At 30.2% G+C, this 19,773-nt stretch overlaps 1 protein-coding gene across 1 annotated transcript; it reads left to right on the forward strand.

Annotated features, from left to right (window-relative positions):
• The first annotated feature begins 8,196 nt into the window (after positions 1 to 8,196).
• LOC123697021 lies at positions 8,197 to 17,581 on the forward strand. The gene is made up of 5 exons (XM_045643438.1): positions 8,197 to 8,251; positions 13,132 to 13,354; positions 14,812 to 14,936; positions 15,556 to 15,708; positions 17,424 to 17,581. Exons 1-5 carry the CDS (start codon positions 8,197 to 8,199, stop codon positions 17,579 to 17,581), a joined length of 714 nt encoding a protein of 237 aa, XP_045499394.1.
• Positions 17,582 to 19,773: the final 2,192 nt, after the last annotated feature.

The raw sequence follows: 19,773 nt of genomic DNA on the forward strand, positions 1-19,773 counted from the left end.
TAATTCAAAATATTCTCTTATAAATGTAGAGTCTTATCAATATATGTCTAGTTATTGCAACTAAAATAATAAATAAGAAAGTGTATTTTTATATTATGTAAAAATTTATGAGATTGATGAGCGAATTTTGATAAAATACTCATTGATTAGACCTTGGATAAACAGGTAATTTTAATCATACTAAGAGCACATCTTCATTCCAATAAAATTATCGGCTGATGCTTTTACGATCTTGGGCCGGGTTATATTGGGATAATTATTTGGTAGGTAATCTAGATTCTAGACAATAGGGTAGATTATTTGATATTTATCAACATATTATTCGTACTATATTATAATAATTATTTAACAAATACTAAACCGCTTTTGAACGGTCAAAACTGGACAGATTTTGAATGGTACCTACCGAAAGGCTTTCAAATAAAATAAAAAAGAATCATCAAATCGGTTCACTCATTGGAAAGTTCTGAGGCAAAACCCCAAAAAATACAGAACCTAATTTTTGAGGTCGGTGGAAAAATAATAAAAATTGTTTATTTGGAATCAAAACAACATCTAAACATACAAAATAACATGGATAATGTAAGTATCTTAAGTACAAATTCCCTTTTTCTACATAGCAAGATATTCTTATATTGTGTATTTTCATAATAAGAACATTTTTAAGCAATCCCAAAAATGCATTATGCATATAGTTTGATGAAGTTCAATGAGCTATTCATTGCAAAAATATGGACGACAAAGAAACTTGAAGCCTTAATAAATATTATTTTATTTGTATTGTACTACGTGATATTTAAGCTTACGAAACATTACCTATAGGTATGTTATTGTAAATATTAAGTTTTAAAACGTACGTTCATCAATTTTATTAAACATAGTAAAGTCGAGAAATTCACAAGTACGTATTAATTATTTATAAGTGTCACCGTTAAAAAATAAACAATTCTTTTTACTCTAAATATATTAAACTCATTTTTTTCCGAAAAACCAACAGAGATATTGCGATAATTAATTAACTTACACTTTACTACTATATCAAGTAAGTTTAATATTATGTCGTTTATTTGACACTTAGGAGCTGAAAATAATCTTTATATGCGAAGTGTTTGATGGAAATGATCGATAATTTGTATAATTATTTTACAACTAGCGGTCAGCCCCGGCTTCGCCCGTGGTACCTACATGTTTACGTTTTTTTTCATAAGAACCATCCTCGAACTGCAAAGAATAGATTCCGCAGCGCACGCGATGACAGAATTTTTATTAAGGATTTTTTTACTCCTTGGGTTACATTAGTGCATTTTTGAATTTTTATGAAAATGCAATATAGCCTATGTTGCTCAGTGAAGATGCAGCTTTCTAATGGTGAAAGAATTGTTGAAATCGGTCCAGTTGTTTATGCGTGAAAACCAACCATACATACATGCATAATTACAAACCTTTCCTCTTTATAATATTAGTATAGATAAAAACTTAAATAAACTTGTAATTGATAGGGTCCTACGTGATCAAAGTCAGCTATATTTAGCTAGAGTTAAATTAATAACAAGTTTCCTAATGTTTGTTTATTTAATGAGATATTTCGAGGGTCAAATACCTAAAGGTATGTTTGTTTATTCCTCAAACCTACACGCTGACCCTTTAAAACTTTTCTTAGCTTATTTAAATATTATTGTTAAGGTCATGGTTTCTTGTAAGACTGTCTTCAATCGCATAATATCCCGAATTAGAATGAAAGTAGAAAAAATATAACTTTATTAAATAAGTCTCTATCTCTTGTCTCTATATATAAAACTAGATTTCCGCCCGCGGCTTCGCACGCGTTTTCTAAGGAAAACCCGCATAGTTCCCGTTCCCGTGGAATTTCCGGGATAAAACCTATGTGTTAATCCAAGTTACCATCTATACGTGGGCTAAATTTCATTCTAATCGGTTCAGTAGTATTTGCTTGAAAGAGTAACAAACACACACACATCCTCACTAACATTCGCATTTATAATATTAGTAGGATTCTCGTTCAATGTGTAACCATACTCCTCCGAAATGGTTGGACCGATTCTCAGGAAATTTTGTAAAATTGCCTGTTGGGTATATTTGAGAATTAACCAACATCTATTATTCCTCAAAGTGATAGGAGTAAGGCAGAACAACGTTTGCCGGGACAGCTAGTAATGGTTGTGTGATGATTCAATTTCCTTATCAATAAAAATTAAGATTTGAGAATGTACCTCGATTTAGGAATGTCAAAAGCAAAAAATAATAAAATCTAATAAATTATTATCAAAAATTATTAAAGTATCCATGTCTCAGTGAATGAAAAAATTTTCATCAATGTTATAGTAGCAAAAATTACGTTATGCAAGTTATTTAAGTGACTAGGAAAATTACGAGTAGGTAGGCTCTGTGGGTAGGCTTCTTTAAAAACTGACGCCTGATCATAAATGCAAAGCAATTTGGTTTTGAAGATCGTGATAAGCATAAATTGAAAGATAAAACAGAATTATATATATTACAATTAATATCATGGACCTGGATCCATCGTCTTTGAAATATTTTTGAGGATGTTAAAGTAATTATAATCCATATTAATATTATAAATGCGAAAGTAACTCTGTCTGTCTGTCAGTTACTCAATCACGCCTAAACTACTGAACCAATTTGCATGAAATTTGGTATGGAGATATTTTGATACCCGAGAAAGGACATAGGCTACCTTTTATTGCGAAATATGTAGATACCACGGGCGAAGCCGGGGCGGACCACTAGTCATAAATAAAAAAACAAATATTATATTATGTATCAGGTAAGTTCTTAGAAATTTTTTCATGTCTTTGTAATGGCATTCATTTCCTCACGCCTGAGATTAAATGATAAACCATCTCCTTTTAACTTTTATATTTAAAATGAAGTCTTCATCATGGAGAATGTGTTTGATTTTGCATAGATCTTTGTGTCTCCTATTAGGTTTAACAAAAAATCCTCTGCCATGGAGGTCTGATGGCAGTCGAGAAACCCGACAACTACATATAACTTACTTAGTAGAATCAAAAAACCAAATTATTACTGATCAAATTTTTAAGATCCAGCGCACACAAGGTGAAAATTCTCTATCGGTGCATACCCTAAATATTAATGGAACTAAAATAGCTACGTTGGATTCAAATAGAAGCAGGGGATTAAGCATTTAACTGCCATTAGAATGAGTGTGACGATCTCCACCTATGATTGCGGAGATAATATATTTTTCTAAGTTGCATTTTTGAGTAATCTATACTAATATTATAAGAGGAATGGGTTTGTATGTATGTATGGTTTTCACGCATAAACTACTGGACCGATTTCAAAAATTCTTTGACCATAAGAAAGCTGCACCTTCACTGAGCAACATAGGCATTTTCAAAAAAATTAGAGATCCTTACCAAAAATGCAATAATGTAACCCAAGGTGTAAAAAATTCTTTAATAAAAATGGTTCTTATGAAAAAAACGTAAACATGTAGGTACCACGAGCGAAGCCGGGGCGGACCGCTAGTTCGCAAATATTTTTATGAGCTTTGAAGTGACCATTCTTCACGACATCGCAGTAACTACAGTAAGGTTTAAAGATATCACAGCGACATTTATATATTATGTTCTTTGTAATTTTATAATTATGAAGGACAGTATCCTGCATTATGTTTTTGCTCTCACGTCTGTCTGTCTGTTATAATCTTCAACGTCGTGATGTTGTACATAATAAATATCAGTTGTCATATTTAAATTGTCATCATTAAAAAAAATAATAACCTGGTTTTTGGCGATTATTTTTATGTTGTTTTAATTGTGAGGAGTATTCAAATTCCAGGCATGTCGTGGAAAAACTTTTGTATCTACTATAGGTAATCACTATTCGTAGTACTAATTCAAATTATTGACAATGAAAGAAAAATCTTTATAGCACAACAAACTTGTTTGTTACCATGTTGAAGTTCCGTTTTATTAATTAACTAATGCAATAAATTAATTATTATTGAAGTGAAACTTCTTTATCGGGGTTGGAAAAAAATTAAGTGTAACATTTTTTCGTTACGCGCCATCTTTTTCTCATCTCTACCGTGATTCGGTATTTCTGTAAAGTTGCATATAGTAAATTATTAAAATAAGGTCACAAAGAAGTTTCACTTCTTACGTGTGTACACTAGTACACGCATACATTTTTTTTAAACCAAACGACAATACAGCAAAAATATGTATGTTTACTACATGGCTATGTTTTGAAGATTCTATTCAAAATATATTCAAATTCGTCACCGGATAAACTGGTAAAAAACAACATCAAAGGAATGTGTGACATGTATCACATCCTTTCGTTTCACACATGTCATGACTCTTTATGATGTTCAATGAGACCGGCTCTGACGTAGAGTGTTGACGTCTTTTGGTAATAAAACTAAATTATAGTTGCTACAGGAGTTGTTAATAATGGGATAGGTGTAGTAAAGGAGATTGTTGGTAGCCGTGAATACTCTTGGTTTTATTTTCATTTATGTGAATACCAGTATTATTTTGTATACGTATAGATAGATATAAAATAAATGAATTTTGAAATCCAACTAATTTATAACGAATGTAATAATTGACATGAGTTTTCTAAGGGAATAATATCTATTCCATTTTTTCAATAATAAGTATATATTTATTGCTTATGTAATTGAAACCGAATAATTGAAAAACTATTATGTAGGTATGTCAGTAACGATGTCAAAGGTGAATGTATGTCTACCTAATATACACGCACTATACCTTCACGTAATACGTAGGTAATAAAGTTTTTTTGATCTGTGGTTTTTTATGTTAACCATGAGGAAAAAATTAATATAATATTTAGTATAGTTTTATATTATTATCTGTGGTAATTTAGTCAAATTGTTTACAAAATTTCGGCAATTTTACACAACGAATCTAACCAAAAATAATTGCATTAAATTGATGATGAAGATTTCCATTTTTAACGAATTATGTAACTGCATATTTTAATTTGTAACTTGGTTTAAAATAATTACAATAATGCAGTGAATACAAAAGTAGATGCAAATCCTTTTAAAGTATTTACCATAAAAGTTATACTACTTCCTATACTAACGTTACTTGATAGTTTCAATGGAAACAGTAGGTACCTATTGCTGACGTATGTATGGTCACGTATACCCTCGGCCATGGTCATTGCCACCAGTCAACCCTCACGTATCTACTTTAATTAATACAATATTGTTTATATGTAACTTTAACAGGAAAAGTTAACAATAAAAGTCTGGTAATACTAGTTTAGTATTATACTAGCTGTGCCCCGCGGTTTCACCCGCATTGCTCCGCTCCTGTTAGTCTTAGGGTGATGATATATAGCCTATAACGTTCCTCAATAAATGGGCTATCTAACACCGAAATAATTTTTCAAATCGGTCCAGTGGTTCCTGAGATTAGCGCATTCAAACAAACAAACTCTTCAGCTTTATAATATTAGTAAGAATAGATTGTCTGTGGTTATACTTAGTAAGAGGCATTTTGTTGTTTCTTTATGGTAATTATAACACTTTTTCCAACAGTTTGTTGTCTAAAAATAACATAATTGGCTTAATTTTAATCTAGGATGATGAATGCAGAATTATTTTTAAATTATGTCACGGATATTGATGGAGTCCACGTGTACACAGACGATTTTTTCAATGTTAACTTTAACTTAAAATACTATAATAATTTAAAATAGTTAAAGTACCTTGTATATAAAAGAAATATTTAAACTCTTTCACCGTTACCTGGAAAAGAGTATTGCATTTGGTGTTAAGAAATCTACAATATTATGTTAGCCCTAGTAGAAATTATTTATCTTATATAAGGATGCCGTATACGCAAGTGAAGTAAATAAAAGGACAAAAAATTCGTATCAATAATATTAGTAAGGATTGGAAAGTTTCCTATCTGTTTCCAATAAAAGTAATTTATAGTTACATCCGTATTATTAAAGGATAATTAAGAGATTCATCGAAAAAACGCATACATAAAACACCTTCGCTTACTCACATATTGTGTTTTTAAATCATTTCCCAGTTGTACGGAAGATTAAAGGCCAATGTCAACGACCTTTGAGGCTTTTGTTTAACTATTCATGATTCATTCATTTACCATAATATATTTAATTATATTAAACGTGTGTAATCTTAAATCCATACTAATATTGTAAATGCGAAAGTAACTCTGTCTGTCTGTTACTCAATCACGCCTTAAACACTGAACCAATTTGCATGAAATTTGGTATAGAGATATTTTGATACCCGAGAAAGGACATAGGCTACTTCTTACCCCGGGAAATATATGGATAGGTTTTATCCCGGAAGTCCCACGGGAACGGGAATTATGCGGGTTTTTTTTTGACTGCGCGGGCGAAGCTGCGGGTGGAAAGCTAGTCTTTATTATAAAGCTGAAGAGTTTGTTTGTTTGAACGCACTAATCTCAGGAACTACTGGTCCGATTTGAAAAATATATATCATCGCACTAAAACCAATAGAAGCGGAGCAATGCGAGTAAAACCGCAGAGCACGGCTAGTATTAAATATTGAGAGTTTAAATTAGTTCAGACACATTTATTGTATGTACTTTATTTAGAGAAAGAGGTTAAATTTTATCAATATGGATGAATATGGATATATATTTATGTTGAATATGGATGGGAATATCTTTTAGTACGGGAGCTATCAACGTTAAAAAAAAAGTCATTTTAGTATAGTTGGGTTTTTGATATACTGTTTCTCTTGATATTTCGGTTAGAGTTCGGGCTGTCTGGCTGGCCGCAGTGGTTGCGTTTATTATTGCGCATCATATCTGCACAGGAAAATATCCTTAATTTAAAGTCATTTTTTAACGCGTAATTTTTAATCTTTTGCCTTTAGATAGATCCATCAGACATAATTTTTTTATTGCAAGACGTTTTTTTCGTTGTAAAATAGGTGCCATACGCAATTTTTATTTCAAACTAACTAAAATGTCATCGAAATAAGTGAAATTACATCAACATGAGTCCGCTTAAAAGGTAAGTAATAACTTTATTATTTATATTATATTATCCTTTCTTAATACTTATATTGAATAATTAGTAAACTAATATTTTTAATAGATGGTTTCATATTTATTACACTTTTGGGTATAAATATGAATTTGATGATATTTGTATTTTCTAGTGCTTGATTTTACGCGAGTATTATACATTTTGAAATTAAAGACTTGGGAAAATAATACAATGAATAAATCGCGTTTAAAATCCGTTAAAAAGTATTTAATTTCTTGATGAAATTTGGTTTTTATCAAGTTTACATTAACGTCCTATTTGAGGTTCGTTGGGAAAAAGGAGGCGATATGGTAGATTGTTGCAATAAAACTGTAAATAGTAAAATGAATATTATATATAGTATAAGTAACACAGTGATTACTTATCCTTCACTGGGACTCATGTTGATGGAATTTCACTTATTTCGATGATATTTTAATTATTTTGAAATAAAAATTGCGTCTGGCACCTATTTAACAACGAAAAAAACGTCTTGCAATAAAAAATGTATGTCTAATGGATCTATCTAAAGGCAAACGATTAAAAATTACGCGTTAAAAAATGACTTTAAATTAAGGATATTTTCCTGTGCAGATAAGATGCGCACTATTAAACGCAACCACTGCGGCCAGCCAGACAGCTCGGACTGTAACCGAAATAGCAAGAGGAACAGCATATCAAAGAACCAACTATACTAAAATGCTCACTTGTCAACGTTGCTACCTCCTAGAATATTTTATTCAAATTTTTTAGTCCCAGCCAAACCGGGTGAAGTCGGGCCAAGAGACTTACATTAGTATTTTATGATATTACGTCTATATTATTTGAAGTGTACTGTGTAATTTAAACGGATACTCTATTTATAGAGTTTTTAGTTTTTCTATGATGAATATAATTTTTGTTCTACTTATACTCTTTAACTGTCTCTACCTACTTTACAATATCGTTAAACCACAAACTTGCATTGCCCACGTAACTGTAGAGTCAAGGTACTTAATAATGGAATAATTTCCAAATTCACTGCTAATTGTCAATTTAACAGTAATTAAGAAATGAAGAGACTATAAAAATGTAGTGTCATTAAAAAGTTGTGTTTTGTGAAGTGCATGAAGCAAAATGAAGGTGTCAGTTTTTGTGTTCGTCTGTGCGTTTATTTGCACTTGTTATGCTGGTGAGATTTTTTTGATATTTTTTATGTAAAAATCTAAAAAAATTAAGCAACTGAAGGCATTGATAAATAATTGCTAATAGATAAATGGTTTTGGGGATATATTTGTATATCAATTATTTTAGTGGAAACTGGAACGAATATACGAATATATGAAGTTAATATACCTTTTTTTTAAGTGGGGAAATTTTCCAGAGATACCCACAGCCCCCCGGGGAAGGAGTCGTGGGTTATGTTACTATACCTATACGAATCAACTTTTTGTTTTAGAAGTTTTGCGGAAAGATAAATTCGTTTTTAGATTGCATTTGAAGTTCTCTATTGCGGTATTTCTTTGCTTATCAACTAACTACAATATAATATGCATTTACTTATTAACTACTAGATTTCCGCCAGCGGTTTCGCCCGCGTTTGCAAAGGAAAACCCGCATAGTTCCCGTTCCCGTGGGATTTCCGGGATAAAAACTATCCTATGTGTAATCCAAGTTACCCTCTATATGTGTGCTAAATTTCATTGTAATCGGTTCAGTAGTTTTTACGTGAAAGAGTAACAAACATCCATACATCCATACAAACTTTAGCCTTTATAATATATTAATTATTCATTATTAACTAATTAACTATAACTATATTGTTTATTATTGAAATACCTGTCATGGAAATAAATTACGTTCAGACGTTTATTTTGCTTTGAAGGAAGTATATTTTATATTATTCTTTGTGGTAAAAAGTACGAGTTTGTACATCATAAAAACGTTTATAAAAATCTTTCTTATTGAACAAAATATCAACTCGTCGATGTATAATTGCAGTAAGAACTGAGTATATTTATAAGGAGAAACGGTGGCTCCTAAGACACATAGTTCCTCTAGTTTAGGATTCAGCGTACATATATTTCTGTAAAGTTAATGTTTTTTGGCAAATAAAGATTTTTATTATAAAATAATAATAATAAAATGTTGAGTGTGCAGCATTTAACATTTTATATTCTTAATTTTTTAATATTTATGCCTACGCAGATAAAATATAAAAAATATGTAAGCTTCAGTCTTCAGATAAAGCACAGAATACTTTTATACATAGATAGGTATAGATATAGATATTGGCTTTGCTCAAACTGCAAAAAATTGGGGTTTAGATCATTTATTTGATTAAATCCTAAATTAAATCTTAAAAATCGAGGAAATATTGATGTATTTAATTGACAATTAGTGGTTTTGTGAATTACAATATTGATGGATTGTATAATAACAACATTAAAAAGCGTTTATGACGTCAATTCGTTAGTGTTTTATAGACTATATTTATTGCATGAAGAATCTTTTCGTTATAAAATCTTGATGAACACAAAATAGACGATTCTAAGAACTACAATTAATAACTATCGGCACTATAAAATCGTCTTTTGTTTTTATGCGTTAATTTATTTAATACTAGCTGTGCCCGCGACTTCGTCCGCGTAGATAAATTTAACAGCATGAAGTTAGTTCTAGGTGGTATGAAAATTGATAACTATGTTCAAGTTGTATATTCTAGTATTTTTTTTCCATACGCCAAAGAAGTATAACTTCTAACGCGTGTACATAAGTACACACACTTTTTTGTGGAAGTAGTTCATACATATAACTATGTTTTAATGTAAAAAAAATCCGCTTTTTCTTAAGAGTTCAGACACAAAAAAAATGAAATTTTGTTATTTATACGATTATCTCGAAATTGCGAAGTCACATCCGTTCGATCATTCAATAAAATTAGGCTGTCGCAAAAGAAGGGTCAAAAAATACTGTGAACCTCTTGGAAGTTAGAGTTACACCCCCCTCTCCGCAGCGTCACTCGCAAGCAAAGTTTGCACATCATGCGGCGCGGGTGATTCGGGTGTTATTTTTAAATCGTAATATCTTCTAAGATGTTCATTAAAATTAAGTGATGACAAAGACAATTTTGTTCACAATTAAATAGTTTTAATCAAAAACACATTTATTTGGATAAAGATTAATATTATTACGTTGATACAACTCTTAACAAATAATGCATTAATTTCGACCAAATTTGATTAAAAACGGTTCTAGTGAGTTAATCTTAAAAGATAGACATATACTGTCGCGGACATTTTTTTAGATCATTTCAAAAGGAATAATTCTTTCATACATATATTTTTGGTATCTCGAACCGTTTCCGCAGCGTACGTAATGGAAGCCCTCAAGGATGAATAATTTTCTCCGTTTTTTTTACATTTTCCATTATTTCTTCGCTCCCAATCGTTATATCGTGATGTTATATAGCCTATGGCCTTCCTCGATAAATGTTCTATTCAACACAAAAAGAATTTTTCAATTCAAACCAGTAGTTTCTGAGATTAGCGCGTTCAAACAAACAAACAAACAAACTCTTCAGCTTTATAATATTAGTATAGATTGTTGCTGTATTAAACCATGATGTGGCAAGCTTTAGCAAGCGGCTTTACTAACGTTATATACCTACGGATAAAGAGCTTAGGTCACCTTTGTTTTTTTAAAATATAAACTATAATCACAGATAATATAATAATACTAGTATTAATATATTATGTCTATGGTATGCGTAAAATTCACTCTATCAACTATTTTAACGTGATACAGCAATATAAATCCATCTATTTTAGACTTCCAAAATAATATCTAGAAGTAGGAAATACCTACCTACCTACCTACTCATGAGAGAGTATTTTAAATGTTTTATATTAATTTTCAAGCTCGAGGCATAGTACATAATATAGGTAAATTATATATTTGACCTAAAACACAATACACACTAATATTAATTTATTCTGTTTTTTTTTGTTTTTACATCTAAGCCGTAGAATGTTATTTTTTTGTATTTATAATGGAGAAGACTTTGCCAAAACAAGACAAAAAAAGTCTCCGTCTAGGAGATTAACTTCAAAACTATAATCGATCGGAAACATGTGTGATTTCGTTGTTTTTTCTACAAAACGTGTGAAGTTTTTGTTAATTTAGTTGTTATAATTATATGAATGACCTTGCTTTTAAGTGTATTGCAAAAAAATATGTTAGGTACATCAGATATTGTTGGAAACATGATCCAGTTCGCGAACCAGCTTATTTTATTACGATTGCCAAAAAGTAGAGTAAGAATTATGATTAATTATTTTTCATTACGTACGAGCACAGATTATACAATACTATGGTACAAGATATATAGTTACATGAAAAAAAAATTGTAGGTGATGATTTAGAAAAAAATCAATTTTAATGAATTCAATACCTACCCTTATAATATTTTAAATTTTAATAGATATAAGTAGGTATGTGCATGAATATAATTATTTTTAGTACAGTTCAAATTATACAAATTATATAGACGAACTAACTAATCTTTCTGTTACTTTTTTCATATCTTAAGCATTATTGTAGAGAGTTAACAGTTTTTACATAACTTTAAAAATACCTCTATTTACAAAATCTAAGAAACAGAATTTTGTAACATTTTCTGGGAAGTGTCATACAAGATTACTAACATCTTACAACTATTCAACAATAAAATAGCAATTGTATGTACATATATAATAATTGAGTAAACGTGAGGACAAAAACTTGTATTGAGGATATAAACTATATTTTCCTTGACATGTTTAACGGTGTAAAAGATATTCATTATGATATGTCTTGCTATGGATAAGTGGCGGTTTTCAAACATTTTATATACGTTTAATTGCTATCCTATAATTCTAATGTAGTGAAACACGTGGAATGACTTTTTATTATATCTTTGTAAATACTAAAGTTTTTCTTAATTTTTTTTCCTACTTTAGAGCTTTTGTTATTTAGGTAGTTTCATTTATTTATTATTATGCCAATATGGAATGCAATTAATACGAATAGTCTCTGTTAAAATATAGGGCTATACTCTAGAGGTATGAAAGCTAACTTCCCTGCTGACCTTGAAAATCTTGCTACGCCAATTTTTTAAACTAAGATAATATAATAAATAGACCATCTATTTATGTGATTATATCATTACGTATACGAGTAGGTATACACCGTATGTTATGTATGTTGTCAGTACTTACAAAAAAAATGAATATGTAGTTAGATTTCATAAATCAGATCTTTAAAAGTAATGCAAAGTTTCATCTGTGTTTCAAAGTTTGTTTTGTTGTGTCAAAGTTTCACATTGTTTTTTTAATTGTTAAATTGAATTATTTTCCAAGAAGTCATTTTTGTATCTTCAGTAAACAAATAGGAAAAATCTTTCTCATTATAAGCTTGTAAAGCTAGAGTCAGTGTTTATTATTTCAAAGAATCTCTGGCACGTAAATCTCTCATTAATTTTAGCGGAAAACCAGCCTCTGAAACATCTAAGTAGGTACTCAGTACTACTAACAGAAAAATAATATTATATAAAACCATAAAAAATCTTGAACTGTGCACCTTTGACCATGATGCGTACAAAATTTGCAAATAGGTAGTAGCGACTAGGCTAAGTGCACAAAACATTTAAATTGGTATTAATAAAGTGCTGAGTGAATCAGAAAAAATATCTTTAATCATAGATGCATAATCCCCAATTTAAATTTGATTTTACATTTTTTATAAGAATGGAAGAAAAACGTTTCTTAAGATAAAATTAATTACATAGTATAAAGAACTATGTTACCAATCGATATCTTAGCCTACCTACATGTTTATTTTTATTTTAATCAAATTACAAAAAATACAATCATCGAATTAGAGCATTCGAAAATTTTCGAGCTTTTCAAAAAAATAATAAACAAATCAATACTAACAAATTTCATTTTATGTACTTCACAAATAACCATAGCCACTTATTAATAAAGATTTTTTATTCTACAGCATTTATTAAACATCTTTTTCTCTTTACAGACCTTTCCTTCATCCGGCCATGCCACTCCTACGACTCTGCCTGCCTCAAGGCATCCGCTCAGCAAGCTGTTCCGTTCATAGCGGCGGGTGTACCAGAACTGGGCATGGACACTTTGGACCCTATGACCGTGCCACATGTGGCCACCGACCAGGCGGGATTAAATATCGACTTTAGAAACACGGTCGTGAAGGGGCTGCGGCATTGTCGGGTTTTGGATCTTGAGTAAGTAGCTTTAATAATCATGTATCCTGTGTTTGAAGACGTTTCTCCTATCAGTAGTTTTTTCATTGGTACATTTTTGTTACATTGATAAAAGAATATTGCATATCATCTGCTCTTGCCATTAAAAACAGAATAATTGGGAAATTATCAGACCGTTTTTAAAACTTAAACCAAACATTTATAAATTCTAAGTTTTAAAATTCTTCTTTGACAATAGGTATTCCGTGTCTTGTTATTTAGATTTCTATGGGTATTCCCCATTCTAGCTGCTTCCACGGAAAATTTTTAAAACCATTAAAATTCCCAAATAAATTAGAAAGATAAAGAACTTCTTAGGTAGGTATTTAACTATTTTCTTCATGTAAGTTGTGAAGTATTCGTCTTATTCAACCTTGTTTCGTATGACTTCAATAATAATTTACTTGTCTACTTTTTGTTGTATTTTTTAACGTCACATTAACGCATCTTATTAAATTGAAAATTCAATTGTTATGTTCCGGTAGTTATTTTTAAATTGCGTTACGTCAAATTAGTAGATATCTTAAGGTATATTACGACCATGAGGGTATGTGATTGATAGGTACATGTCTAGATGGAGTATTCATACATAATAATTTGGAAATTTTTGTGTTTTAGCATAGGTAAGTACCTCTTATTATATTTATTTGGCATTTAGTAAACAAGGGTGCAATGACACTTGTCCACTTGTTTGACTCGTAAATAAATGAACGTGATTGTATTGTGTACACAGTGAAAATATGTTGACAGTTAAAGTTAAATTTACTTATTTATGTATTGTCTTGAAAATATTATTTTGAAATTCTAATAATAGTTAATAGAACATCAAAATATGTAGTAAATCCACCACGAAAGTAGTAATGGAGGGAAGAGTCAACGAGATAGTATTAACAGTCAGACATTAATCTAAATCGTCTAGTAATATTAATTAATCATGTAGTAATACTTTGACAAAAAAACTTTAGTGAAGACGATAGAGTAAAGTCAGAATTTATATGAGAAATATTTCAATGCATTATTACAGTAATAATAATAATAATTAACGAATTGATTTCAAATTCGAATAATTACTGTTATAATTTAAAAATAAAAAAAAATATTAGGAATAGGCACAGATACTTGAGATATAGTGTTAACCTAACCTAAAAGATAGAGCAAGTTGATAAATAAAAAAATGTGTGCATGTAGGTACTATTGTACACACGTAAGAAGTGAAACTTCTTTATGACCTTATTTTTCAAAAAATAATTTACTTTAAGTAACTTTACAGAAATACGTCGAATCACGTGTGTATTACGCGTGGTAGGGATAAGAAAAAAATGGTGCGTGACGGAAAAATGTCACGCGCAACGAAATGTTACACTAAATTTTTTTCCAACCCCGATAAAGAAGTTACACTTCAAAAATGGCATTTCTAATATAATTTACTTTGTTAACAGGCAACAAGCGGGCCGTATTAACATAAATCTGCAATGTTCCGTGGTGCTCACCGGAGATTACACTCTCAATGGTAATCTCATGGACTTCAAAATTGACGGCAATGGCCCTTACAGGATTATTATTCGTGAGTAACATACCTTAATTTATATGCATAAAAAGTTTAATAATTAGTTTTATAGCATTTAAATGCTTGATAAATGAGATTTTTTTTCTATTCTCTAAAAATTTTCATGTATAAAAAGTTATTCAAAGTAGTGATAATGATTATTTTTAATAGTATAAAGTTAAAAGTTTCAATATCCTAGAAGTTTCGTCAAAATATCCTAGAACCCTCTTAAAAAAGCACAAAAAATTAGTGCAATGTTTATTTTATAGCCAAAATATACAAAAAAAAATGGCATCTTACTAATACACAATTAATAATGTAGAGACACAAAATAAAATTAAAAAATAAAATACACACTTAAAAGATATTCATATGGTTAACTTTCTTTCTTAGTCCGTTATAACAATCAAAGCAAAGATCCATCAAACATATATACCAACTAGTGGTTCGCCCCGGCTTCGCCCGTGGTACCTACATGTTTACGTTTTTTTTTCATAAAAACTATCCTATCTCTCAAGTTGGATCGAACTGCACATGGTGTGCGAATTTTATTATAATCGGTTAAGTGGTTTAGGAGTCCATTGAGGACAAACATTGTGACACGAGATTTATAAAATAATATATTCCACTTATACAGATGACATCGTAGTCAAAGTGGTGTTAGACACAGCCCTACGCTCTGAGGGCGGGAACACTTACCTCTCCGTGAGGAATTGGAGCCACTCCGCCCATGTGCTCACCAATGTGAACTTCCACTTCGACAACCTTCTGCCAGGGAATAAGAGATTGGGTAAGAAAACAATTATTTATTAATAAACTAGCTTACTGCCCGCGGCTCCGCCCGCTTTGTCTAAAACCTAATAAATTATATACAAAAACCTTCATCTTGAATCACTCTATATAATAAAAAAACCGCATCAAAATCCGTTGCGTAGTTTTAAAGATTTAAGCATACAAAGGGACATAGGGACAGAGAAAGCGACTTTGTTTAATAAGTACTAAGGTAAACGCAGGTATTAACGACCCCTCTAAGGCAATTTCAAAATCAACCATATTTTTTAAGTATACTGGTTCTTCTAAAGATTTATAATTTCATTTTATATGCTAGTGTTATGTATAAAAAATGTATTTATTGAAGCAAATACATTCTAATAAAGGATTATCTTGTAAAAAATAATTCTCAATGTAACTTAGTCGATTGTTGCTAAATATATGCATAAAAAAATGGTTATTTTAATTCATTTGACCATCAGACTATAAAATAGATTATAATTGATTAATGTCATACAAAATATGAACAAATGCATATTGTTTAAACAAAAAAAAACAATGATTTACTACTGTAACTATTCGATAGGGATCCTCGAAAATATCATAACTTTGTATAAATTGACAACGCTAAAAGACACAACACTAGACAAAAAAGTTTAGTCGCTAATAGATTTTTATGAAGACTCATAGCTTAGATTTAAACTGGTCCATGAAACCACTTGTGTAAGTGTGATATAATAACATAAAAGAAAATAAAACAAAAAGTTACGTTGCTGCCATTGCCGACTTACGGGTCGTTGATACCTGCCACGACTTAAACTGGTGAAGCTAACACCGTCCCATTTTAATTTTAAGTTTTATCGTTTCAAATTACTTTTTATTAATAAAATGTTGTAAGAAATGAAAAGTTGACACTTAAATGCATTGACATTTAGTAATATAAATTAAAGTATAGATGTCATTTGTTTGTAAATGTCTTAAAAAGATACTCACAGTACTTACCCGAAGGAACAACGGAACAGTACGACACGTCCTGCTTCCACGCTACCCCGCAGCAACTTACGCATTTTAAGTCTTTTTTGCTCAGTTACTGACTCTAACGTTAAAGTATACGATGCTCAAGTAATACATTCGTATATAACTTTGCCTACCTATAGCTAGAATAGTTCTGGAAACGTTTAAATTTCGAATTACTTTTATAGGTCGGTAATACCTTCAGATTTTCGATGGGTCGTTGATAGCTGCGTTTACCCTATGTAGTGATAGTGATTGTATTGGCTTTTCCCATTGACTGACTGGTTTGCTAAATACGTTGGAAAAGTATATGTATATTGTAAATACCTTTTGTTCGACGTATTAATAACCTAAATATTCAAAATTGTAGACTGTAATTAAAATTTTAAAAGGAAAAAAGTGAAATTTGAAAATAATACAATTCAAAAGTACTACAATTCAAATTTGTATATCTTTACTATTTATAAAAGTTTAAATTCTGCATCTTACACTTTACTAGCTTACCGCCCGCGGCTTCGCCCGCTTTGTCTAAAACCTAATGAATTATACATATTAAAACTTTCCTCTTGAATCACTCTATCTGTTAAAAAAAACCGCATCAAAATCCATTGCGTAGTTTTAAAGATTTGAGCATACAAAGGGACATAGGGACAGAGAAAGCGACTTTGTTTTATACTATGTGTGATTCACCAATTTTATAAACTATTTTATTGTTCACAGCACATACAGTGGCGCATTTAGCGAACTCGAATTGGCGGGAGATTTTCGACGAAATGGCGCCTCCGATCGTGAAGGCAATCGTTACTAAGATCGTGAGAGAAACAACCAAACTGTTCAATCAGGTTCCACTGAACAAACTCTCTCTTGATTTTCAGTAATGTACTTGTATAAATAAAGTTTATTAATATTTTTATTATTTGTGTTTTATTTGACAAACCTTTGCTATTATTTAAAAAAAAATGACAGCTTAGCCTTATTTTTGATACAACATTCGATGTGATAGATTTCATAAAAAAAATGTGTGCGTGTACACGTAAGAAGTGAAACTTCTTTATTCTTTATGACCTTATTTTTCAAAAAATAATTTACTATATGAAAATTTACAGAAATACGTTGAATCACGCGTGGTAGGGATAAGAAAAAGATGGCGCGTAACGGAAAAATGTTGCGCGTAACGAAAAAAAGTTACACTAATTTTTTTTCCAACCCTGATAAAGAAGTTTCACTTCAATAACATAGATATTTCTAATAGTTTTTAAAGAATTAATGCGAATCTAATGACACTTTTCCAGCTTATATCCTAAAATCTTTATAAATTAGATTGATAAACCATTCGATATCTACATTTCAATGAAAATAAAATCACACACATTTAATATTTTTTAAACAATTAAAACGAATCTAAAGCTCTATAATATTATTTATTATGTGATATTTTATTAAATCGTCTATAATTTATTATTGAATAATATATTATTAGAAAATCATACGACATGGTTTTTTTTTTAATATTTTCGTAGAATATTGTAAAACTAACCTTTGACATTATCAATGAAGAGCATTATTTCAAGACAAACTAACTTAAGTTCGTTCAAGTATGTAAATGCTAAGTGGGGTTTCCCATACTTATGTTATTTAATAATAATTAATATGTATAACTATATTTGTATTACTTGTCGCTATCTTTGATGGTACAAAATAAGTATATTTCTACTTATCAATAGATGTAAGAATAATCTTTTAAATGTTCAAATATTGATACATAGGTAATCTATATTTATTATATAGGGTGTCCCACTATTGGAAACGAACAAATATAAAGAACTTGTAGTTTTGCATACACTGATTACGTTAAAAATACTTAAACAACAATATTACGTCAAAAATTATTTGCTAAATTTTTCCTGAAAATTCGTGTTTTCTTCTCTAGCTTCGCGCAACCGGCATATAGCTCTTCTCTAATGTGAGCAATTTGTCTATGAAAACATAATCACGTGCTGCTGGCAAAGTTGGGCGGGTTGCTTGTTATAGGTATACACATAGAATTTTAAGAATTCATCTATTTGAAAAAAAAAATGCGTCTGGAATTTTATAAGTATGTTTTACGTACTCAACGTATGCAAAACTATAGATAACTTTCCTTTGAGCTTGGTATACCAATTACTGCAGTGGGCATCTTATATTTTAATATGCATTAACATTGCTTCTCTATAATGGGTTAGGAAATAGTATCTATTACATAGCTTTTTTTTAAATTTACCAAGGTAAAATGTCTCTAAAATTAATTTAATAAAATGTTATTTAAGATTGATTAAAATATCTTATTTTCATTGTTTTTTAGGGTTTAAAAACGGATTCCTTATAGGATCACTTAGTTGTCTGTCTGTCTGTAAATGGTCTGTAAATGCCTACTTCTTTTAATAGATAATATACTTGTACTATTGCTAAGGAAGTTTTCATGGGCTTATATTGATTTATAACTCTATGAATAAATTATTTACAGGGAAATACATTTAGATGATTTACATTGCTTCGTATAATATTGAATTATTTAATGTAACAGTAAGATGCAATATTCCATTGTTGCTTGATGCTTATCATCGATAGCTACGTATAAACTATAAGGTACTAGCTTACCGCCCGCGGCTTCGCCCGCAAATAATTTATATACTAAAACCTTCCTCTTGGATTCAAGAGGAAGGTTTTAGTACATAATTTATTACTGTAAAGTAATTACTTTATCTATTAAAACTGCATCAAAATCCGTTGCTTAGTTTTAAAGCTTTAAGCATACAAAGGGACATAGGGACAGAGAAAGCGACTTTGTTTTATACTATGTAGTGATGTATAAGTAGCCCTTTATATATCTATTATTTAAAATTACTTCTGCTTTGTACATTTTCTCTCCAACAACTATCTAAAAAATAAGATAAGAGAAATATAGGTAGAGCTTTCTAAATGATGTTAAATCAATTTAAAGGACTTTTCTAAATGTTGTGTTTTTTTATTAATTATGAGTCAGTGTTGTTTATTATTACTTTGTTTTTATTGCTTATAAAAAGAGTTTTGG

This window comes from Colias croceus, chromosome 13 (assembly GCF_905220415.1).
Source record: "Colias croceus chromosome 13, ilColCroc2.1".
In the NCBI taxonomy this organism is placed as follows: domain Eukaryota; kingdom Metazoa; phylum Arthropoda; class Insecta; order Lepidoptera; family Pieridae; genus Colias; species Colias croceus.

Bases quoted from the DNA above. Each gene is read 5' to 3' on its own strand.
- LOC123697021 (XM_045643438.1), top strand. From the start codon at position 8,197: ATGAAGGTGTCAGTTTTTGTGTTCGTCTGTGCGTTTATTTGCACTTGT. The intron at 13,355-14,811 runs GTAAGTAGCTTT...CTTTGTTAACAG, and splicing joins TGTCGGGTTTTGGATCTTGA to GCAACAAGCGGGCCGTATTA. The intron at 15,709-17,423 runs GTAAGAAAACAA...TATTGTTCACAG, and splicing joins GCCAGGGAATAAGAGATTGG to CACATACAGTGGCGCATTTA.